At 34.4% G+C, this 24,974-nt stretch overlaps 2 protein-coding genes across 2 annotated transcripts in view; one reads left to right on the top strand and one right to left on the bottom strand.

The window, feature by feature from the left end:
* LOC144843746 (BRCA2-interacting transcriptional repressor EMSY-like) overlaps positions 1–24,974 on the bottom strand; it is a 100,380-nt gene that overhangs the window by 12,445 nt on the left and 62,961 nt on the right. The window lies entirely within an intron of this gene.
* Positions 9,291–15,824, top strand: LOC144843749 (uncharacterized). The gene is made up of 5 exons (XM_078700679.1): positions 9,291–9,394; positions 10,818–10,907; positions 11,296–11,626; positions 12,540–12,830; positions 15,011–15,824. Exons 2-5 carry the CDS (start codon positions 10,827–10,829, stop codon positions 15,355–15,357), a joined length of 1,050 nt encoding a protein of 349 aa, XP_078556805.1. The 5' UTR covers positions 9,291–9,394; positions 10,818–10,826; the 3' UTR covers positions 15,358–15,824.

Genomic DNA, 24,974 nt, shown 5'->3' with positions numbered 1-24,974 from the left:
AAAAACAAACAAAAAATCTGAAATCCAAATATTTCTGTAAAACAAACAAATAATAATTATGCTTACTTATGCTTAATTATACTCTTTTTATAGTTCAGGAAAACTATGAAAATATGGTTGAAAACAATTGCAACAGAATTTATTTCACCAAATGCATTTCTATAAGGTCCCTAGATTAGTCTAAGTATCATTTTATAGCAGTTTTTACATATTTATTTACAGTTTCGAAGATTTTAACATATTATTTTACATTTGTACTATCTGATTCATTTCACTTTCATTGTCAGTATCATCCCTCTCTATTGGAGGTCGGGGTGGTATTAAAGCATACTGATGGAGTGGCATTCTCCACAAACAGTGGAGCAGCAGTCTAAATCATACTTTCTGAGACTGTAATTAACAACACTTTCCGGTACGTCTAATCAGTTTTAATAGTTTTGGCACTGGTGGTGAATTTGTCCAATGGGCACATCATGCCATCTATCAGTAGCGTATCCAGTGGGGAAAAACATGGGTGCCGGGAAAAAAAAGTAAAAACGGCCATTATTATTCAAATCTTTTAGAGAAAAAGCACACATACACATACCATAAAGAATGTCCAATTATTTCATTTTTGAAACAGAATTGTGAATATTCCATGAGGCTCAACTACAAAACCACAATTTTGTGATATGATGTCATCGTAAGCCAATCGAAGCTGAGCTTTCTCGTGATCGGCAGAGCTCACGGTTGAATGAGTTTGGATTCTGGCTATTCATGGATTAAAGAATAGGATATGCATCAGTTTGAGATGAAAGCTTCCATGACTCTAACCGACAGAGCGCGGACCGCCCACAATGTTACAAAATAAACACAGTTTAATTAACCGTCGTTAAGAACGAAAAGGTCGTGTGCTATGCTTTCGCGCGATCTTGGTGGCATGATTAATATTTCATATTTTGTAAGCGCTAGATGCTATGGCGGCGACAAACATAACTTTATGCGACGAATTTAATTATAACTTTTCTTAATTCAAATTAAACGATCTCCCTGAAATATTACAAGATTATTAATAAATGTAATTAACTACAAATTGTTTGTAAATTGTAGTACCCTTTGGGTTTAAAAACACATTAATTTTGCCAAAATGTTTGAAATCTGGCGCAATTGATCTACGCTAATGTTTTTATGACCTTAAAGTAGCATTTTATGACATACGTAAAATTACAAAATCAGCAAGGATACTAGGCCCAGGCCTGTTTCTGCTGCATACAAAATAACCGGTTAAAATCGGTGTGAATAAATTAAAATCGGTGTGAATAAATTAACTCCATTTTCTTGGCAGCAGAAACAGGACAAATTTGTGGTAACCGGTTAAAAGGCAGCGCAAAATCACCGGTTAAAAACACCCATTTAAATCGGTGTTAGAACGCCGTTTAACCGGTTATCGCTGAGCAATTCTTAGCTGCAACACGAAATAACGGTTATTTGATTGACAGTTGTGACCCCGGGTCAGATACCGTCGCGAACCATGTGTGTTTTCCTCGTGGTTTTGACAGTCGAACGAATAGTCCATGGGCTGGAGGGGGTTACCGTGCAACACCCCCCCCCCCCCCCCCCACAGTTAAACTTCTTTGGTATCATTTTCTTCCCACGGACATATAGAGTGAAAAAATCGACGTTAACAAGAAAAATATAGGGATGCATTGTATGTACTTGCGTCATTTGTAATGATCATGAGTGTTTTATCTTCAAATATTTTTTGGGGTAGGGGGTAACATTTATCCTAATAACCCAAGAATCCAACATCCAATTAGTATTATCTTAGAAACATTGTGTAGCATACATCTTTTAAAATCTTTTAAAATTTAAATAAAATTAATCGGAAGATTATTACGGTCAGTAGAGGTCAAAAGGTCATTGACCTTTTGCAAAATGCAAATTTTCCCCAAAATATAGATAAATTTCAATATCGTATATACAATTTTCAATATTTTTTATCTTAATTGTGTTTTACTTGTGCTTACTGACATATTGAATAAGAAAATATATGTTAACAAGATAAAAATTGCAGTTAATTATATACAAATTGTTATTTTTTATTGTTAAAAATTGCAATAAAAATACATTTTTTGGGGTAGGGGGTAACAATAATAGCAATAACCCAAGAATCAAACATCTAATTAGTATGATCTTGGTGTCGTTGTGTAGCATTCATGTTTTTTAATCATATAAAATTTAAATAAAATTAATCGAACCATTTTTAAGGTCAGTAGAGGTCAAAGCCACAGAAAAATAAAAGATGTTATCGTGTGCTCTTCCCGCCTCAGCACTAAGGCCAATTGAAGCCAAATGTGCTCCTTCATTTTTTAGTATTCTTGGGCGGGTTTCTTTTCCAGATGGACTTCTTTTCGAGATTACTCTCAAACTAAATGAGGGGATCTGCTAGGTTCCTGCCCGGAGAAATTGTTTTTTTACAAGATTTGAATAATCTTCTAATGTAAAGATCAACAACATTCAACAGTGTGGCGTGTTGACCGCAATGACTAACAATACCATCCTCTCCACTACACCTGCACCAACTCATTTGCATAATAACGCACGGCATACCAACTGTTCAATATTTGTATAGGGGTAGCAATCAATGGGTTGGTTGGTTGGCCAGGCTTGTTCAGGCTGCTATTGTTCATCATTTAATTCATTGTATCAGTTGTTTTGATTTCTCAATATCATTTATTCATGCTCAAACACAGTAAAATGTAGTACATGGTTTGAAATCCTTTTCGTTTGTTCTAAGTTAAAAATTCACAACAAATTGTGAAAACTATTTATTACAATAATGCATATGTATTTAAATAAATAGAGGGAATACACTGGCCAGGCCGCGTTTTTTTTTTTTCCAGGACGAACGTGGGCAGAAATCATGAATAATTCATTACCTTAATTATTTTCTATTATAAAGAATTGCAAGATAGCTGATCTACTTCCTAAATATACTAACCCTCTAAATAATCTCTCTCAACTATTAAAAAAAACATGTTCATGAAAGACCTCGAACCGAGGGCTTTAGTGTAATAGGTTAAAGCCTTTACCACTAGAGCAAACATTTCGGTTGGCAAACGCTGTTTACACTAATTATTTAATCTCTCTGCATGCTTATATAGCGCCCTCTATAATGTTCCCTATTATGTTATAATTATACATGAATTATTCATGATTTCTGCCCACGTTCGTCCTGGAAAAAAAAATTACGCGGCCAGCGTAGGCATCGGCATCTTTACACATTTCTATTTTTTTTGTTCCTAATTTTCTGACATAACTTAGGTGCTCTTAAAATTGAGGGCGGCAAACATAAAATTTACGAGATTGGAAAGAGGCGGGTAGCCAAAAAAAAAATGATGGTGTGCTCCCTTGCCTCTAGCACGGTAAGGCTCTCTCACAGCCTTGGAGGTACCACACATCAGATGCTTTGATGTTATTGCCTCATGATCTGTGGTGGAAAGGGGGACGTTTAAATCTGTGAACCCCAAACACAGAAGCTCGCATAGCTTTAACTCTTTTCCACCGACCGGCATGGGGTTTGAACCCACGATAATCGTGTTCCACGACGCTCTACCGACTGAGCTATCCGGCCCTCTGGTTTATAGAAAGGTTAAAACTAGTTTCGTTTCCTCAAAAGTACGTCATGAATATGCAAATTTATGACGTAACGATTAGAATGACGTAATATAAAGCGCGTATAAAACTATACTATTGTCACCTTTCATACTCGTGTACCTTGTGGCATAACGGGTAGTGCTCTATCGTTTGGATTTGACTCTCCCAGCTTTACTAGCTGGGGTTCGAATCTCTACGGATTAAAAAATATATATATATAAAATGGTTTTTTTTTATTTTGAAAGAGAGATATTAAGAGAGTCAAGTTAATTTATGATAATATAATTTTTTTTAAATTCAAAATTCAACAGTGTGGCTTGTTGACCGCCGCGAATGACTAACAATTTAATGTCAGAAAAAAAGGAATTATAACTCTCTTCGTTACGTGTTTAGAAAAGAATTTATATCTCCTCGTTGGCATGTCGGCGTTGTTATTCAAATGAGTTTGTGCAGGTGTAGTGGGAAAGATGGTATTGTTAGTCATTCGCGGTCAACACGCCACACTGTTAAATTTTGATTTTTTTTTACATTTACAACATCAAAAATCGGGTGGCGAAAGCCACAGAAAAATAAAAGATGTTATCGTGTGCTCTTCCCGCCTCAGCACTAAGGCCAATTGAAGCCAAATGTGCTCCTTCATTTTTTAGTATTCTTGGGCGGGCTTCTTTTCCAGATGGACTTCTTTTCGAGATTACTCTCAAACTAAATGAGGGGATCTGCTAGGTTCCTGCCCGGAGAAATTGTTTTTTTACAAGATTTGAATAATCTTCTAATGTAAAGATCAACAACATTCAACAGTGTGGCGTGTTGACCGCAATGACTAACAATACCATCCTCTCCACTACACCTGCACCAACTCTTTTGCATAATAACGCACGGCATACCAACTGTTCAATATTTGTATAGGGGTAGCAATCAATGGGTTGGTTGGTTGGCCAGGCTTGTTCAGGCTGCTATTGTTCATCATTTAATTCATTGTATCAGTTGTTTTGATTTCTCAATATCATTTATTCATGCTCAAACACAGTAAAATGTAGTACATGGTTTGAAATCCTTTTCGTTTGTTCTAAGTTAAAAATTCACAACAAATTGTGAAAATTATTTATTACAATAATGCATATGTATTTAAATAAATAGAGGGAATACACTGGCCAGGCCGCGTAATTTTTTTTTCCAGGACGAACGTGGGCAGGCCAGCGTAGGCATCGGCATCTTTACACATTTCTATTTTTTTTCCCCTAATTTTCTGACATAACTTAGGTGCTCTTAAAATTGAGGGCGGCAAACATAAAATTTACGAGATCGGAAAGAGGCGGGTAGCCAAAAAAAAAATGATGGTGTGCTCCCTTGCCTCTAGCACGGTAAGGCTCTCTCACAGCCTTGGGGGTACCACACATCAGATGCTTTGATGTTATTGCCTCATGATGTGTGGTGGAAAGGGGGACGTTTAAATCTGTGAACCCCAAACACAGAAGCTCGCATAGCTTTAACTCTTTTCCACCGACCGGCATGGGGTTTGAACCCACGATAATCGTGTTCCACGACGCTCTACCGACTGAGCTATCCGGCCCTCTGGTTTATAGAAAGGTTAAAACTAGTTTCGTTTCCTCAAAAGTACGTCATGAATATGCAAATTTATGACGTAACGATTAGAATGACGTAATATAAAGCGCGTATAAAACTATACTATTGTCACCTTTCATACTCGTGTACCTTGTGGCATAACGGGTAGTGCTCTATCGTTTGGATTTGATTCTCCCAGCTTTACTAGCTGGGGTTCGAATCTCTACGGATTAAAAAAAAATATATATATAAAATGTTTTTTTTTTATTTTGAAAGAGAGATATTAAGAGAGTCAAGTTAATTTATGATAATATAATTTTTTTTAAATTCAAAATTCAACAGTGTGGCGTGTTGACCGCCGCGAATGACTAACAATTTAATGTCAGAAAAAAGGAATTATAACTCTCTTCGTTAAGTGTTTAGAAAAGAATTTATATCTCCTCGTTGGCATGTCGGCGTTGTTATGCAAATGAGTTTGTGCAGGTGTAGTGGGAAAGATGGTATTGTTAGTCATTCGCGGTCAACACGCCACACTGTAAAATTTTGATTTTTGTGCTAAACATAACATTTACAACATCAAAAATCGGGTGGCGAAAGCCACAGAAAAATAAAAGATGTTATCGTGTGCTCTTCCCGCCTCAGCACTAAGGCCAATCGAAGCCAAATGTGCTCCTTCATTTTTTAGTATTCTTGGGCGGGCTTCTTTTCCAGATGGACTTATTTTCGAGATTACTCTCAAACTAAATGAGGGGATCTGCTAGGTTCCTGCCCGGAGAAATTGTTTTTTTACAAGATATGAATAATCTTCTAATGTAAAGATCAACAACATTCAACAGTGTGGCGTGTTGACCGCAATGACTAACAACACCATCCTCTCCACTACACCTGCACCAACTCATTTGCATAATAACGCACGGCATACCAACTGTTCAATATTTGTATAGGGGTAGCAATCAATGGGTTGGTTGGATGGCCAGGCTTGTTCAGGCTGCTATTGTTCATCATTTAATTCATTGTATCAGTTGTTTTGATTTCTCAATATCATTTATTCATGCTCAAACACAGTAAAATGTAGTACATGGTTTGAAATCCTTTTCGTTTGTTCTAAGTTAAAAATTCACAACAAATTGTGAAAATTATTTATTACAATAATGCATATGTATTTAAATAAATAGAGGGAATACACTGGCCAGGCCAGGCATCGGCATCTTTACACATTTCTATTTTTTTCCCCTAATTTTCTGACATAACTTAGGTGCTCTTAAAATTGAGGGCGGCAAACATAAAATTTACGAGATCGGAAAGAGGCGGGTAGCCAAAAAAAAAAATGATGGTGTGCTCCCTTGCCTCTAGCACGGTAAGGCTCTCTCACAGCCTTGGGGGTACTACACATCAGATGCTTTGATGTTATTGCCTCATGATGTGTGGTGGAAAGGGGGACGTTTAAATCTGTGAACCCCAAACACAGAAGCTCGCATAGCTTTAACTCTTTTCCACCGACCGGCATGGGGTTTGAACCCACGATAATCGTGTTCCACGACGCTCTACAGACTGAGCTATCCGGCCCTCGGGGTAGTGCTCTATCGTTTGGATTTGATTCTCCCAGCTTTACTAGCTGGGGTTCGAATCTCTACGGATTAAAAAAAATAAATAAATATAAAATGTTTTTTTTTTATTTTGAAAGAGAGATATTAAGAGAGCCAAGTTAATTTTTGATAATATAATTTTTTTTAAATTCAAAATTCAACAGTGTGGCGTGTTGACCGCCGCGAATGACTAACAATTTAATGTCAGAAAAAAAGGAATTATAACTCTCTTCGTTACGTGTTTAGAAAAGAATTTATATCTCCTCGTTGGTATGTCGGCGTTGTTATGCAAATGAGTTTGTGCAGGTGTAGTGGGAAAGATGGTATTGTTAGTCATTCGCGGTCAACACGCCACGCTGTTAAATTTTGATTTTTGTGCTAAACATAACATTTACAACATCAAAAATCGGGTGGCGAAAGCCACAGAAAAATAACAGATGTTATCGTGTGCTCTTCCCGCCTCAGCACTAAGGCCAATTGAAGCCAAATGTGCTCCTTCATTTTTTAGTATTCTTGGGCGGGCTTCTTTTCCAGATGGACTTCTTTTCGAGATTACTCTCAAACTAAATGAGGGAATCTGCTAGGTTCCTGCCCGGAGAAATTGTTTTTTTACAAGATTTGAATAATCTTCTAATGTAAAGATCAACAACATTCAACACTGGCCATTCGCCGACAGACAATTGGCCGACAGACAACTATTTCGTCGACATAGGACATATTGCCGAATTGACATTACGAAATATTAACACTTTCGTCTATGAAACAAATAAGCCTATGTTTTTCTTTTTTATTTTGTTTGGAATTCGTTGATCTGCCACTCAGAAGTAATGTATGAACAATTATAGCGCATTTATTCGAATAAACGCCCGGATCGTTTGTTGTTCGGGAGTCGTTCAATCGAGGGAGGCCTTGATATGAGATAATACGATAACATAATCACATTTATTTCTCTAGATATAAAAAAAAATACAACACAAATCTCAAGAAGAGATAAAAGGTTTAGGCCTATTTATTACATGTGTCAGTAATTATTTATATTTATTTTTCATTCTCTTCTTTATATTGACAGTATAGTAACACACTTTAGGTTGGGTCTATTATTTCGCTAAATTATTGTCTAGAAAAGATCTTGGAATATTTTTATAATTAATATTTTATTTTTCTAAAGTTGTCTTACTGGACGAGCCATAGTTTTAGCCAACCACAAATTTATCTCTGTGACATGTTCGTTTATTATCGGTTTTTTATTCGCCTCATGGAGCAGTTTCAATTTGCGTTTTCCGACGTCTTTAATAGATAGTCAGTATTAATAGGCGTAGAAAATGCTGTTAAACAAGTGGTTACTTCAAATTGTTAACATTATTTTTTTTTATTTTAAAACATTTTTTTATGATACTTATATAGAACAATATTGATAAAATCTCAAATCGAAAAGAAATTAACATCAGACAGTTATCTAATGATTTGAAATAGGAAAAATAAATTTAAAGTTTAAAAGAAATTTGATGAAACTGAATTTGAACCATTACCACTTCTAAGTGGCGTGAACGTTTGTTTAAAGAGCGAAAACACGTATGAAGATATCGCACTTTTGTTTCCCATGGTAAGGAGGAAAGGATGAAATGTCCGCTCGCTTTTTAGAGACATTTTAGGTGAAGTTTCTTTAGTCCCTCAGTCCTAGTTTCTCATTATTTATCAAGGTTTTTACTCTTCAATGATTTAGAATAGCAATTGTAATGTAAATGTATCCTGTCGTCAAAGTGTCTTGTCGTGTCGGCCAATAGTCTGTCGGTCAAATGTCTGTCGGCTAATTGTCTGTCGGCGAAATGGTTTTCGGCGAAATGTCCTGTCGGCGAAATGTCTTGTCGGCGAAATGTCCTGTCGGCGAAATGTGCGGTCGGCGAAATGTCCGGTCGGCGAATAGTCGGCAGTGGTCTGTCGGCGAAATGGCGTTCGGCAAAATGTCCCGTCACCGCTTAAGCCATATATTAAAAGCACGTTTGTTGTACTGCTGCAAACCACAGCAGACGGTAACAACATACATGGTAAAATGCACAATTTAATAGTGGCAGTTCCCATAAGCGCAACGCAAGTGAGTTGACCAATTACAAGCAACAGTTACATATTTATCGTGTCGTGATTGGTCAAATTACATGCGTTACGCTTACGTCCAATAAAAAACGAACAGTTGCTTGTCATTGGTCAACTCTCTTGCGTTTAGTCTACGTCCTTGCGTTGCGTTTCTAGTGGAAACCAAGCTTATATGGTAATGTATAGCACGTAAGGGCAAACAATGTTTTGAATCCGTGTAGAGGTAATCATTTCAACAAATCACGTTCTCCTATTTACAAGACTATATATTATATTAATATATTCTTCATTTATGTTTATATTCAGCTTATGAAGAAATGTACACTTCGATCAATGCATACAAATATGTATATTACGAAGATCGTACAGTTTGCAATGTAGGACGCGCAAGATACGCCACTGAGTTAGCTGTGTACGACAAGTATCCCCTTAGTAAAGAATTTGTACGAGCTGCATGCAAACTGCCCTTAGTCTATGACGATACCATATTTTGGCAGTTTATCGATGCATGGGGGACGGTAACGTCAACTTACTTATACATATTTTGTTTATTTACTCTATATTATTATTTGCTATTACAAATCTATCTCTTCTATTAAACATTATGCATGTCGCATATTACTGAAACATTCTGGTACATGTAAACATTCGTTTCATGCCCACAAATAATGGTTTTATAACCTCAGTCTAGGCGTGTCTTTAATGTAAATTCATTAGACTGTATATATTTGTTTTAATGATGCAATTTGCTTTCCAGATAATGTAACAATGTAGAAACTTATCAAAATCATTTCTTAGTTATTTATATATACAGCCCCAAGTTATGAACACCACGGAAATGGGATGGGGTACCCGTCCTACTGATCAAAGTTGGAGAAAATCGGATTGTCGTCTGCAGACGTTTTAAAATGTTGCCAGAAATAAGAAAAAATGAAAGAAACGACTGAAAACATAACCGGCGAAGCTAACTTGATAATGAATGAAATAAATTATTGTTTCATGAACAACAATTTTGTTTAATATTTTGTTGTTGAATAGGCCACTTGAATGTCACTTATGCTTACCAATTATTCACTTTGACCAAAAAATTGAATCGAGAGAAAAAAGGTAAATCAAATAATACAGTAATTTAAAGAAAGACCATTTGTTTTCTTCTTATAAGCGAATCATTATTTTGAACATTTGACGAAATAAATAAATTTAAAACTACAAAATAAAACATTTATAAAATGGCCTATATTCACCTATATTTGTCATTCCTATCTTTAAAAAGTTACATTAAATTGTTTAGCATGTGAACGGTGTGGCAGATAGAAAGCCGAGATAAATTCAATTGCAAATAGGCCTACTGTATTTAAAAGCCAGATATCAATTTAAACACCACCAGATGCTGTACAATTCAATATACATTAACAATAACTTATCAGGTAGACAAAAATATTGATTGAATTTAAAATAATATTGGTATTTCTATAACTAAAAAACCTTTTATTTATAAGGATATATAAGACCCCTGATTGGTTGATTTGTTCTATTTACCGTTATTCGTAGAAAAACTTACTGTTTATTTGCTTCGTTAAACGAACAGTCGATTTTGAACTCATTAAATATTCTTTCCATTCAACTAATAATCATTTTTTATTTTGTATAATGAATATTAGGAGAGAGAGAAGCAGACAAATTCTGTTTGGGGTCGGGGTGGGGTTAATGGTAAACATTTTCATTCTTAGAACGCATTTTAATGATAATAATTCTTGTTGTATAGTATCGCATAAATGATTGATTGGTAGGATATGGAAGAGATTAATCTAGTAATTAATCGTTGTGTGTGCGTGAAACCTGACTCAACTGCATTATTAGACATGTGTAAAATAAATAAATTAGAAAAGCATCTTTGAATATCATTTAACAACAACCTTATTTTAAATTATCTTTAAAAAGCATGTGGTAATGCAGGCCGAACTGGGAAACAAAATCTTTGATCGATATGAAGAAACACAAGATGCATTTGTTTACTTCGTCTTAGATCAGGTGAGTATACATTTAAACATTTTGTAGAGCTAGGACTAGGCCTACAGTGAAGGTTCTGCTTGTCGAAATAAAAGAATGTGTTCTACGAAAAATAAAAATCGTCGAACAATATTTATTAATATTTAATTAATATTAATATCAGCAACTTCTTGCCCTTAGATGATTAGTGTTTTTATAATCATCACAAAACGTATAGGCCTATTTTAACGTATTTTTAGGATTTAGGGCCTATACAAGATAAAGAACTGTGAGAGTAAAAAATAGGTTTCCATCATGAGATTGAGTCCGATGATATCAACTCTTTAACATCACTAGTTCTCGATTTTGTGTATAATAAACTGAATAAACTGCCGTTTTTACTCATAATTGAATGGTTTTCATTATAAAGGAGTCCGGAATGGTGATAAGTAGTGGTAACTACGAAGGATATGATAGTTCACTTTCTGTTGACATGAATGCCTTCAGACAAGATCTATCCCCTGACACCTCATTTGGAAAGTATGACAAAACCATCAGTAGTGATAGTGAATCACCAATAGCAATTGAAGCAGTTGGAATAGATGAAATCTTTCTACAAGATTATTGGACATTATTTAACGATTACGTGGCTGATGGTCTTTGTTCTTCCAACTGGTTAAACAATATGGCAACAGTCGGTAATCACGTGGGAACAGCAATGTTAAGTTATCCGGCTTTTCGCGGAGCTACGGTTTCGAAAGGTAAAACTAGTAGTTTTTTTTCGCGCCGCACCTTTAGGCAGTTATATTCCAGAGAACTAAATCATTAGGAAACAGTTACCATGCGGAAGCTTGTAGTTTACTAAGGCTAAAATATATCAGATATATCATTGAATAATGGTCAAAACAATCCTTCAATCTATATGGTAAATATTTTTGGCGAATGGTGTGTATAGATGAAGAATTGTTTGATTAGTAAGTACGTTTGTCGGCGGCTGTACGACGAATGTTCATCGTGGGAAATTAGAAATTGTGTCTGTGAAATATTTGGGTATGAGTGGGTGACTCCAACTTTAGGGAGTAATGCCCTAACCCAAAATATGCATAGTACTATAGTTTAGTTATATGATTATATTTTTGTTCTGTACAATAGGCCATGGACTTGGTTCTGAAATAAAAGTTGATTATTATTTTGATAGGAAAACTTAATCTATTCATACACATCCTCAAAACATTTATGTTAAATAGAACATTTCGAACTATATTTACATTACACAAAATGGTTACTACTGATTGTTAAACAAAAATAATTGATAATAAATCATTATTTTTTAAATTATTAAATAGAATCAATAAAAAAGCATTATTTAACGAAGAAAGAACAAAAATTAAAACTGTTACGTCAAAAAGTCGAGCGGCATTTTTTGTAAGAAATATTTCTTGTTTAAAACTACGAATCATTTGAATAGAATGCCATGCTTAGGGTATAATGAAACAATTACGTCTTCTAAAATGATAATTGATTTCTATTCAACTTTTACTGAATCTGAAAAAAGTCCAGTCCATAACAGTACAGTATAGGTTATAATGAAATGATTTATGAATATGCCACTGAAAGCCCTAATAACAATGTATTAAATATAAAAGTATTACAACTGTTTTGATTAACCATCAGATCCTGTTGTCATTATTCCAATCACCTGGCCAACTGGAACATATGGTCTGCCGCAGCCATCATCAGGCTGTCCACTAGCACCAGACGTTACGTGGTACACAGGATGGACGATGCATGATACTGAGAAGGGAAACGCCTGGTCAGATGGTAACCATTTCCTTGGACCTATATGGGAGAATGACATGTACGATAATTTCTGCATTAAGCTGGACCAACAAGAAACAGAATATGATAGGTCTTGGCAACCTGGGCAATATTGCATTTATCAGAAAGGTGCTGCATGTCCCGCAGGTATGACAATCTTCACTGTGTATTCACCAAATTTACACATCAGTTCAGCTGTGTGTTAATTCATGTTTGTAGTTGTAACATTTTTATTACTGGTTTTGTGTGTATTATTGATAAGCATACTCTACTTTTAAACTTGTCTATTTTTATAATAAATCAAAAATTAATCAAAAGTTATACTCCATTTCAAATTAATATATGTATTAGTTTCTAAAAAGTAATGTTTAGAAAAAAAATGTGTAAGCTTACAGAATTCATTGGAAAATAAGTATTAATTATGAGATCCTGGTATTGAATACTTTATTACAAGTTAAAACATCTTAATAAATACATTATTACGCGTAGATCTAGAATTTTGAGTTGAGGGGGGTACGTGGGTGCTTCGTAGAATAACGTGCTAACGGGTGAGGTCCAATTCAGAACAGTCGAGTACACCACGGTATCACGTCTACCGACTTTAAACATCCTGCAATATTGCTTCTGCTGACGGCAACATGCCCATATCATGTATCTCACTTCATAATATTAACATACCGTAAAACCTCGAGAAAAAAAGCGCCGTCTTGGTCTGCTAAAGTAATCTCGAAAAGAAGCACATCTTGAAATCTATCCCACTGGGCTTCTTTTCAAAATAGTATGGGCGTCTTTTCGAGATAGACTATTTGAATATCAAAGAAAAAAGGTGATTTAATGGCAGATTGTTATGCAGATATGATCGAGTTTGTATCGTACATTCATTTTACAGTTTAAAAATGGTATTAGGGAGGTATGTCTAAAAATCATATTGTTGTAAGTAGAAATTAACAACATTTAGGCATATAGCTTTCATTTCTCTTTAGTTTCCAAAATTAAGTTCGAAAAGAAGCCCATCTTTAAAAGAAGACTATGGTTTTTACGTTAACCTATAACATTCTAAACAATCTCTTAGGCAGTTATATTCAAGAGAAAATCATTAGGAAACAGTTACCATGCGAAAGCTTTTCAATAAATAATTACTTCGTTTTGGCTGCCAACCCCAAGTTTTTCGGTACTTGAGATAAATGCTATGTGTTGCGTCTGGTCAGATGAAAGGGGCTACCCGTACATTTATAGATGTTGTGCCGCTGTACAATAATTAAAAGATGAAGGTGTTAGCAAAATGACCAGGTACAATTACTTTTGCTAACATGCAGTGCTTGTTGAAGGCATGGCCTGGTGAAGGGATTTCAATGTACTGGTGTACATTTCTTGAGCTGTTGTGTTGTTCCTCCTGTGCTTGGAGTATGACTTGTTGATGAAGGATTCTGGTGGTGACAGGATGCATTACCCATACGGGGAATGCATCCTCTCAATACTGATTTTGATGTTGGAAGTGAATGTTCGGATAGTGTCTGTAATCACATTGGCCATGTATGTGGCATCGCTGTTTAGTCTAATAGTGCATCTATCTGTCTGACGGCTTAGTTTTATCAACTATGAACTTGTCTTCATAAAAACATAAGTAATAAAACTCATCCTAAAAACCTAACACTCTAAATAATCTCTCTCAAACTAAACAACATTTTTTTAAAGATTTTCAAGTAGAGAATTATTGCAACCCCCTGGTCAATACCCTCAATACAAGCTCACTGAGCCATCCAGCTCGTCGACTCAATCAGGTTTTACTTTGTATGAATGAATAAAACATATACGTAAGCATTTTAACCGACCAATCAACATGATCATTTTGAACTTTGTTTCCGTTCTATTATTTTACATCACTTATTAACCTGTAATATAATGTGTCTATGTTCGATGTCATCTTGTTTTTCTGTATATATAATGAATTATATTTTTTATCTTTAGTTTCGCTGTTGGTTTGAAACAAAAAAAAATAAATGTTTAAATAATTGACACATCATTAACTCATGTCATGTATTATAAAATAAAATATTCGGTTCCACAAATGAGTTGGTAGATTAAAGTTTTATTTGCTTGATTGTATTTCTTTAAAATTTTCTTCATTTTTATAAACAACAATAGTATTACTTTTTTTTCAATATTAACACAATAAACAGTCAGTAGATAAACCAGCTGTACTTGATTTAATTAATGAAACTGTTGCATTACTTCAGATATACGTTCATCTCATTGTCAAGTTGACAATTGCAACGGCCTTTTAATATTTTACAATATTAACGAGATAATAAATTTGAATCTTGCAGGATTTAAAATGGGTTACATTTTCTGGGATGACAAAAACACCGATGGAAACAGACATGGAGGAACCCTACCTCAAGGGGAATATAACCACAATACTAAAATATATTTCTGCTGTCGTGTAGATGGATTCACTACAAACGCTTTGTATTTACCAACTGAAAACCCGTTCTATCTCTTCCCACACAACCACAAGTGCCAAGAAGTCCATGGAATGACACACCAAATGGAATACTTCTATTTCGATGACGAAAATACAAGTAACGACAATTACAAGTGGGAAGAATGTCCGTATTCTGGGTCTGATGACAAAAATCACCTCTTGTATTACTGTTATTATACACCAATTTAATTGTGTTAAACGATTCAATGCCATTGTCAATTTGATTCATCAAAATTATATCTATATATTTCGCTATCCAATCAAGTTTGAACAGTACCATAAAAGCCCCAGTGATCTAATGATTAGAACATCTGCATATCAAGCAGAAGGTTCCGGGTTCGAATCTCGGTTGGGGCGACTTTTTCTCATTCTCACAGATTTCCTCATCTTTATCGTTTCAAATTAATTAATTAAATTACAGTATTTTACCGGACGGTTTAGAATGTTCTGGGCCTGCTTGAAACGATAAGATGAGGAAATCTGTGATATTATTATATGCAGACAGTTTTTAATGTAGGTCTAATGTATAATGATTTTAGTTGAAACACAGCCTTCTGAAATTCTTCATCAAATCTCATTAAGTTAAAACATCTCCTAAAATCTTTTTTCACAACATTGCTTAACATTAACATTTATTTTTAGTTAGGCGCAGTATAAGTTAGGTTATGTAAAACAACGATTCAATGCTAAACGTATAGAATAACGATGCAATAAAGCAAAAACTATGAAATTAAAATATTTAATTACGTTTTTTTTCTATTTTCTATATTTCATCAACATTGGAAAATAATAAAATATGTTAATAAACAGTAGTTCAAGTACGTTTAAAAACTTTGATAAATATATCACAAAATGCATGTGGTTTGGTCTTAGTCTGAAATCGTCATCGTCCCTGGGCCGATCAATCGTCACGGATAGCAATGTCTATTGTCTTATATTTCATGTATAGTCCTGATGCGTACAAAGTTGCTTGTAACAAAATGGAAAGTGATATTAATCCGCAACATGATAATGTTATAACTTAAAGAAAACTGCGCTGTTTAGGCGTGGCGCATTTAAACAGGTTTGATACGTCTATAGCCAAAGAACCTACAGTAAAACCTTTTTTTAGTAAGCCTACTCTTGTGTTTTCAAGATGGCTTCTTTTCAAAATGGGCTTCTTTTCAAAATGGGCTTCTTTTCGAGATAAATGCTGTAAATTTTGTGAATTGCTACTTACAAGATACAAGATATATATGTGCCAAGCTTATATTATTTGTCATCAAAATACCGTTAAACTGTAAAGAAAGTGTGATACAAAGCTTAGTAAACTTTCAGAAGTTACGAAATTTAATTAACCATTTGAATACGTTATGTCACGACTGTACGTATGTGGTAGGCTAGTCTGGGTTCCAGACAAAGTTTTGACTTAATATTAGTAAAAAGAGAAATATTTTGGCACATATGGCGTTTCATACGTATACTACTTGAGCTTGTATTTCCAGACAAAAATCGAAACGTCGACTGGTGGACTAACTAAATAACAAGAAATATTTCTTACAAAAAACGCTGCTCGCTTGCTGACGTAACAGTTTTAAAGATATATATTGTCCCCCTGGAATTTTTTTTTTTATTTCAAATTTGTTTTTGAATGTGTCATTTTATTGTCACATAATAGTTATTCACGTTAACCAAACAATTATTTACCTGAAAAAATGTAATTTAAAGCAAAAAATACTTAAATTGTCTGTCAGACAATGGTTTTTGAGTTATAATTAAACGTTTCTTTTCTCTTTTTATACATGAATAAATATTATTTTTTGTTACAGAAGTGAATAACTTTTGTATTTGAAGTAAATACAAGAATTCAATTTCTGTCACTTTAGTTTATTATATTGCTGAGGTCAAGTCTATGGGTCACTTCATCAAGCCTAGATACTTCAAGTGTGAAGTATCCTATTACAAACAAAAACTTTACTACTATGGACTGTTTTGATAATAATTCAATGATTATCTGACAGCGAAATTCAGTATTCAGTCAAATCATTGTAAATACCAGAAATAATGTTTTGATTATTTGATAGTGAATTATTATAATACTGGCCTAGGTTAACAGCAAGAACAAATTCATTATTTATTGAACAAGATTTTACAGATTACTGTCTGATGATTATCAGCAATCTTCTCCCAGATGTGCTTTGAGGTTTGTAATTTTAGCATGACCTGTCCTAGTTTACAAATTCCCAAAAATGTCAGCCTCTAGTACTATAACTTCTGCCTGCTTTCAGCTTCTAAATGAGTCATCATCTTGGGACGTAGCGGGCTAAAGCAGCAGCGTGAAAAAGACAATACAGTAAATACAGACTACTTGGAGCGAGTTTTAAAGTGGATATGTCATCCTCAGCATGTATCGTTTAACGCCGTGGCTAAAGATACGGTACCGTATCATAACTTCCGTTTGCTAAAGGTACGGTAAAATTGCATTACGTCATAATCAGCCAATGGAGTGGTGGTAAAATTAAAAATTAGGACATATGTATTCGATCAATTAATTTTGTTAATAATGATGATGTACGTGCGTGCGTATACGTCGTATGTTCGTGTACGCATTCCGTGCCTCTCCGTTGTCTTGTTTAATTTAAAGTTCAAACGCCTGATATAGGATTTTATTAGGTATAATAAAATTGTTTTATAACCAAAAGAGGTTGAAAGGAATTTTTTCAGTAAAATGATCATATATGCTGTTGATAAAAAAGTGACTCACAATTTCTGAAATCAATCGGAGCTGCGCCTTTTTCTGCTGACTGGGAATTTCTCTTTTAAAAAACACGCATTAAATCATGGACAAATACGATATGTACGATCGTTTTTCCGTGGTCAAAATGTGGCGTCTTCTAATTATTTACTATACCTGCATGTAAAATGTGAGGTCACTTAGTAGTCATCGGCGATGAGATCGTATTTGTTATTTCTTCATTTTGAAAAGCGTATAGTCATAACCATAATACGGTAAAATATTAAATAACAATAGACATAAAAAAAGCAAATGATCAATAAGTATAACTCATTATCTTACACGCTGTTTGTTTTAATTAATCTATGAGGTCTAAATCTACATTATTATCATTTATACATTTATTATTATCCTAAAACTACTAAAGCAAATATGAGCTAGTATCCACATCATAGAAAGATTCGTAATTATGGTTTTAAAATACGTCGTAATACTAATAGGCAGGCTCTGGATCATAGGCCTATAGCCTATGCAATCAACATTTTCTATTTTGTTTTACATTTTAAAATGAATTAAAAATAACAAGACCGCGTTTCTGCTCAATTTGTGCTCCAAAATGGGTGGTCGTTGACAAAAATCGTTAGAATTACCCAAAATGCAATTAGTCCGTTATGTGTTGCCGTGTAGTTGACTGGGAGTCATTTTAGTACAGGAAAGATATGCTCAGAATCAGTAAAAGGTTGAAAAAATTGCAACAGAATTTTTTTAACCACAATGCATTTCTATAAGGTCCCTATATGAACATATTAAAAGTCTAGAAAAATCCAGGTAGGGGAAATATGTTTTTTTAAACAAAATGGCCGCCAATGGTGAAAAATGTCTAAAAATGAACAAAAAACATATATTGTATATCTAATTACCACTTGATAGCAGTTTTTATAATGCTTTTTATATTTCTTTAGTGTCAAACATTTAAACTGCAATATACATATTAATTTAAGTGCTATTTAGCAGCAAAAACACACATTTAAGTATCAAGATATCACCATGGTTATAATAATAGACAACGTAGTCCTATGCATTATAATGCAGGACTACGGTGTCTAACAAAACAGTTCATTTACATTAGAATTATACAATCTTACAATCTATTAATCCATTCATTTTCATTGTCCAGTTATCATCCTCTGTCTATAGGTAGGAATTAAGCATGTGCTGATGCCGTGGTATTCGTCACAAACAGTGGTAACTGGTGGTAAATTTGTCATCAATGGATACATCACGCCATTTGTAACTTTGCATCCCCCAGTCTGTGGGTTGAAGAGTATTTTCTATCCACTGCTGTACCATGGTAATATACATGCAGGGAATAACACTTTGCAGCATTTGTTGTTGGGGGGAATAGACTTTATTTCAAGTGCTGTTTTGCTTTTTGCTACTTTCTCCCAGAACGTATTCCTCCATAGCGCTACCAATGCCAATTCCTCTGATGCGATGGTTTCTTTTTTTTGGAGACGTTTGGTTTTACAGAGTTTGTAAGCATACTACTGCCCAGGTGTTATGACTTTTTAAGAATAACACCTTTTTTTTAACCAAATAGATGGGATGTAGCATCACATCCCTGAATTCCATGTATAAAAAGCAAATTAATTTTTACAGAGCTTCACACCAAGGAAAGACTTTACATGCATTCACAGTGCTCCCCCATCGAGAACATACGGTATTAAATCAATGAATGAAGCAACCGTGACAGAATATTAATTTAAGAGGAAAGAACATATTATTACACATGGGTCAAAATCAACCATATTCATCAATAGAGAAGCAGTGCACATTCCCTCACATATACTATTTCATCATTGATGGCTATGTGAGACAGTCATACACAATGCATCATTTGTTGAAAAAGAACCTTGTACTGTTCTGCAGCCCTCTGTTACTCCATTGACTCCATACACACTGCTAGACTACTCAGAAACCTTCATCTCACTGCCCACTGTAGTTATCAATGGGGGGAGCACTGCTACATCAAACCTCTTGGTCCGAAACAGCAACATTTCAAGACATTTATTATGTACCATGTATGTTTGTTACATTATGTGAAGGCAAAGTAAACTCTTGTATTTAATGGCTATAATTCAGGGCCGTAAGTAAATTTGGTTTAGGAAAAGGTGTTGGTCTTAAAAATAATCACATCACAGTTGGAGTTGTATGTCAAATTCTGTAAACCAAACAGTTTCCAAAAAAAAAGAAAACATTGCATCAGGAATTTGGCATTGGTAGCTATATATGGAGGGAAGTCAATGGAGACTTTAGACAGCCTACTTTTCTTTGAGAAAGTTGCAAAAAGCAAATCTATTCCCTTGCTGCAAAATTTCATTTCGTGAGTCTTTATTACCAGGTATAGCAGTGGATAGGAAATACTCTTCAACCCACAGACTAGGGATGGAAAGTATTGATGACAAATTTACTACCAGCACCAGAGAAACTATTAAAGTTGATTAGATGTACCTGTAAATAAGGTTGTAGTAAAATGAATTGCAGTTGCAAAAAATATGGTTTGGACTGCTGCTCCACTATTTTTTAAGAATGCCACGGCATCAGCACATGCTCAATTCCCCACCAATAGATGGAGGATGAGATACTGACAAGATGAAAGTGAAATTACCGCATTTATTTGAATAAATGCCCTTGGTGGTTGATTTTTAAGGAGGGTAGTGGGGGCGTGTAATCGTCGTGAGGAGTTTATTCGGAGAGGCGTTTATTTTTGTGGGTGTAATGTGGTAACATATATAATCGTGAGTCTTTATTACCAGGTATAGCAGTGGATAGTAAATACTCTTCAACCCACAGACTAGGGATGGAAAGTATTGATGACAAATTTACTACCAGCACCAGAGAAACTATTAAAGTTGATTAGATGTACCTGTAAATAAGGTTGTAGTAAAATGAATTGCAGTTGCAAAAAATATGGTTTGGACTGCTGCTCCACTATTTTTTAAGAATGCCACGGCATCAGCACATGCTCAATTCCCCACCAATAGATGGAGGATGAGATACTGACAAGATGAAAGTGAAATTACCGCATTTATTTGAATAAATGCCCTTGGTGGTTGATTTTTAAGGAGAGTAGTGGGAGCGTAATCATCGTGAGGAGTTTATTCGGAGAGGCGTTTATTTTTGTGGGTGTAATGTGGTAACATGTATAATCAAATAAATACACCCTTTAGATATGAACAAATACAACACCATCATGTCATTCAGTGAATTCTATTACAAATAGAGATGTGTTAAAACACAATATTATGTATAATATGCATGTGGCGGGGCGTACATTCAACGAAATAAATTCAAAATGATGTCCGATGGGGGCGGAGGAAGGGGTGCGGTGGTGTAGGTTATTCAAAATGATGTCTTATTGGCTGGGCCATCAATGGGAGCGCACCAAGAAGTTCCGACAATATTATACCAGTAAAGGGTAGTTTTAGTCACTTTTAAAAATGAAAATCCTTGAAACAGCACTCAATGGGGTATTGTTTTTTATATTAGGAAATATCATCATATTGTCTACATATACTCCCGAATATAGCCAATTGCGGAGAGGGGAGGGGGGGGGGGCGGACAGACTCCCTCACCCTTCCCATATGATCTCCCATCCCATACCCCTCCCCACTGGCACCACCAATGTTGTAATATATTGTTATAACAGTACAAATGTAAATGAACTGACTTATTATTAGACACCGTAATACTATGCATTAAGCATAGGAAGGACTGCGTTTTATATATTATAACAATAGGGATATATCTAGATACTTAAACATTTGTTTTGCGGCCATTTTCTAATTAACAACACTTAAAATAATGTGTATATTGTAGTTCAGATCTTCGAAACTGTAAAGAAATATAAAAATCATTGTAAAAACCGCTATAAAGTGGTAATTAGATCTACTATTTATGTTTTTTTTGTCCTTTTTTAGGCATTTTCGACATTGGCGGCCATTTTGTTTAAAAAAACCTATTTCCCCTACCTGGATTTTTCTAGACTTTTAATATGTTCATATAGGGACCTTATAGAAATGCATTGTGGTGAAATAAATTCTGTTGCAATTTTTTCAACCATAATTCATAGTTTTCCTGTACTATTTGCTATAAATCAAATAACCGTTATTTTGTGTTGCAGCTAAAAGTTGCCCGGCGATAACCAGTTAAATGGCGTTCTAATACCGAAGTGAATGGGTGTTTTTAACCGGTTATTTTGCGCTGCCTTTTAACCGGGTACCACAAATTTGTCCTGTTTCTGCTCCCAAGAAAATGAAGTTAATTTATTCACACCGATTTTAACCGGTTATTTTTATGCAGCAGTGGTAATCAGTGAATTGCAAACAAAACAAGAACTTTTTTTTAATGATTTTCAAAAAGCAAATTACTTATTTAAATTGTTTTTTAAATTTTTTTTTACAGGTTTCGGAGAAATTTGTGCCAATAAAAATGACCATTGATTGTAAACATCGTTTAATTAGGCATATTTAGGCTATTTTTTAACATTCCGAAATGTAATATATTTTTATAGAGAAAACGTACGTGTGTGTCTTTTATTTACGTAAGAGAACATTTAATTTTTAAAAAAATCATTCTACTGTTAGTATAGTATTACAATTCAATTAAGCCTAGGTAAAGTACAAACAACGTATCATTTTTATACATACCAATTTTTATCCTTATCACCTAATTATCTTCTCTCAATAGATATATTTGATCAAGTAAATATTATTTCAATTTAGATTAAATATAAACGTTATGAAAATTTTATTGATAAATATATTATATTAACTCCCTGTTTTATGCAAAAAACCTGCAGGAGGACTATGGGGTCGAATTACTCGTAGATTTTGTGCTACGTGTTTTTGCTGACCGGGATTTCCCTTTTATAAAAAAACACGCATTTATAATAGGGTGTCAAATAGTAATGACGTATAATCGTTTTCCAGTATTTTGTTATTAAATAATTCAGTAAAATGATGATACACAGTTTGTTTAGGCGATAAACATTTTGGCAGATATTTCCTCTATAACAGCTACGTGTTTTTGCTGACCGGGAATTTCCCTTTTATAAAAAGAACAAAACACGCATTTATTAGTTGTCAAATAGAAAACGCGACAATGACGTATGATCGTTTTCCATTTATTTTTTTATATAAATAATTCAGTGAAGTGATCATATATACGTTTTTTAAGGCAATTACATTTTAATAATAGATTAATGACTTAGGCCTATTTATAAAAAAATAGAATGCAGCAATCAATACAGTCTTCATCACACAGGATTAGACTAAGCAGTCACTGACACGATCACTAATGAAATTTGTTTAAATGGTGGTAAATGTTTGAATATGTCAATTCTTTCTTTATTTAAGAGAATAATTGCTTTAGAAAAAGTTCCAAATGACTGGAATAAAAGTATTATTGTACTTATTCATAAAAAGGGGGACCAATAACTACAGGGGGATTTCCCTTACTCAATGTATCTCGAAAATATTTAACCGAATCATTTCAAATAATATATCTGACTTCCTGGAAAATAAAAATGTGTTGTCAGAAGTACAGGGAGGGTTTAGACCTTCACGACAATGTGAGGATCACATATATTTACCCTCAAAAGCATAGCTTCCTGTCGTCTGCTTGAAGGAAAAAAACCTTCATGGCCTTCTTAGATTTTAAAAAAGCATTCGATACGGTTTGGAGGGAAGGAATGCTAATGACAGCATGGCATATTGGGATTAGAACACCCATCCTTTAGGACACAGGAGTTGTAAATGGCTTCCTGAGTATGGTATCTGTAAAAATGTGTAAGAATGGTTTAGAAGACATTCAACATTTTCTATTTACATGTAACCAACTCAATGGAATAAGGATTGAAGAATATAGCATAATGTTAATCGATGTCAATAATTTAGATGTGGGAAGATTTTATCTCTGGTGACCTGAACACGAAATTAAATCTTGTATTAGGTGGAACTGATAACTACTATTATATGTATGACGTCGATTCCATATCAAATGTCTTTCATCGTTACTGTAAGCACTATGTTAAAAGAGCATGGGCACACAGATGTGTTGTTCTGAGCGAGTAATGTTCATATCAATTAAACCAAATGATTGATATCTATCTCATTATAGGGTTAGGTCTACATTGTTGTTGTACAGTTTATATTGTACAGTTCCTAACTTATCCTATATGTTTATTTCTTGTAGTTTTGTATTTTTAGGTGTCAGTGGGTTTCCTGCTGCTGTAGTGATAATTATCAATGGTATTGTAGTTACTGTAGTCGAATTGTTTTGACATGTTGACCTACTTTTTTTTTTATTGTTTACTATAATTATCTTTTTTTTTTGTATATTTCTTATAGATGCACCTTCAACTTGGTCGAGTGCCACTGTTGTAAAAGTGTAAACTCCAAATAAATTATTATTATACTGACATCTTCCATGCAGAGCCATCAGAGCCATATATAGAGAGAGTTACGGCATTGCGTTCACGGATTTTAGAAAGTCACGTGGTGTGCACGCCGGCCATGTTTGTGTCCAACTATGCCTATGTAGCGTATGGAGTCGAGTCATTTGCTTCGAAAATGTATAACATTCACAAGGCTTTAAATATCGAATTTAATATCAAAACAATCAATTTGTTTAAAGGTTTTTGTTAAGATAATAACGAAATCATAAAGTTACTGCGAACATGATTTTAAACAACAAAATGTAAAAAATGCATTACTATAGAGAATCGCTGTACAAACTAAACGCGCACGCGTAGAGCGTGCATGGAGCGCACAACCAGAGCCGTTCCGAAATTGCTATTTTTGTTGTTTTAAATCATGTTCGCAGTAACTTTATAAATTTTTTATTATTTTAACAAAAACCTTTAATCAAATTGATTGTTTTGATATTAAATTCGATAATTAAAGCCTTTTGAACGTTATACATTTTCAAAACAAAAGACCCAACTCCATACGCTACATAGGCATAGTTGGACACAAACACGGCTTCTAATCCATTCAATGACGTAACTCTCTCTATATTATGGCTCTGAGAG

The sequence above is a fragment of the Antedon bifida genome, chromosome 5, assembly GCF_963402885.1.
Source record: "Antedon bifida chromosome 5, ecAntBifi1.1, whole genome shotgun sequence".
In the NCBI taxonomy this organism is placed as follows: domain Eukaryota; kingdom Metazoa; phylum Echinodermata; class Crinoidea; order Comatulida; family Antedonidae; genus Antedon; species Antedon bifida.
The sequence above is the reverse complement of the archived record's forward strand: the minus strand, read 5'-3'. Positions and strand labels throughout refer to the sequence as shown.

What these genes read in the sequence shown, in the direction of transcription:
- LOC144843749 (XM_078700679.1), top strand. Translation starts at nt 10,827, where the DNA reads ATGCAGGCCGAACTGGGAAACAAAATCTTTGATCGATATGAAGAAACA. An exon ending in TTTACTTCGTCTTAGATCAG is followed by an intron (nt 10,908 to 11,295) that starts GTGAGTATACAT and finishes TTCATTATAAAG; the next exon opens with GAGTCCGGAATGGTGATAAG. An exon ending in CGGAGCTACGGTTTCGAAAG is followed by an intron (nt 11,627 to 12,539) that starts GTAAAACTAGTA and finishes ATTAACCATCAG; the next exon opens with ATCCTGTTGTCATTATTCCA.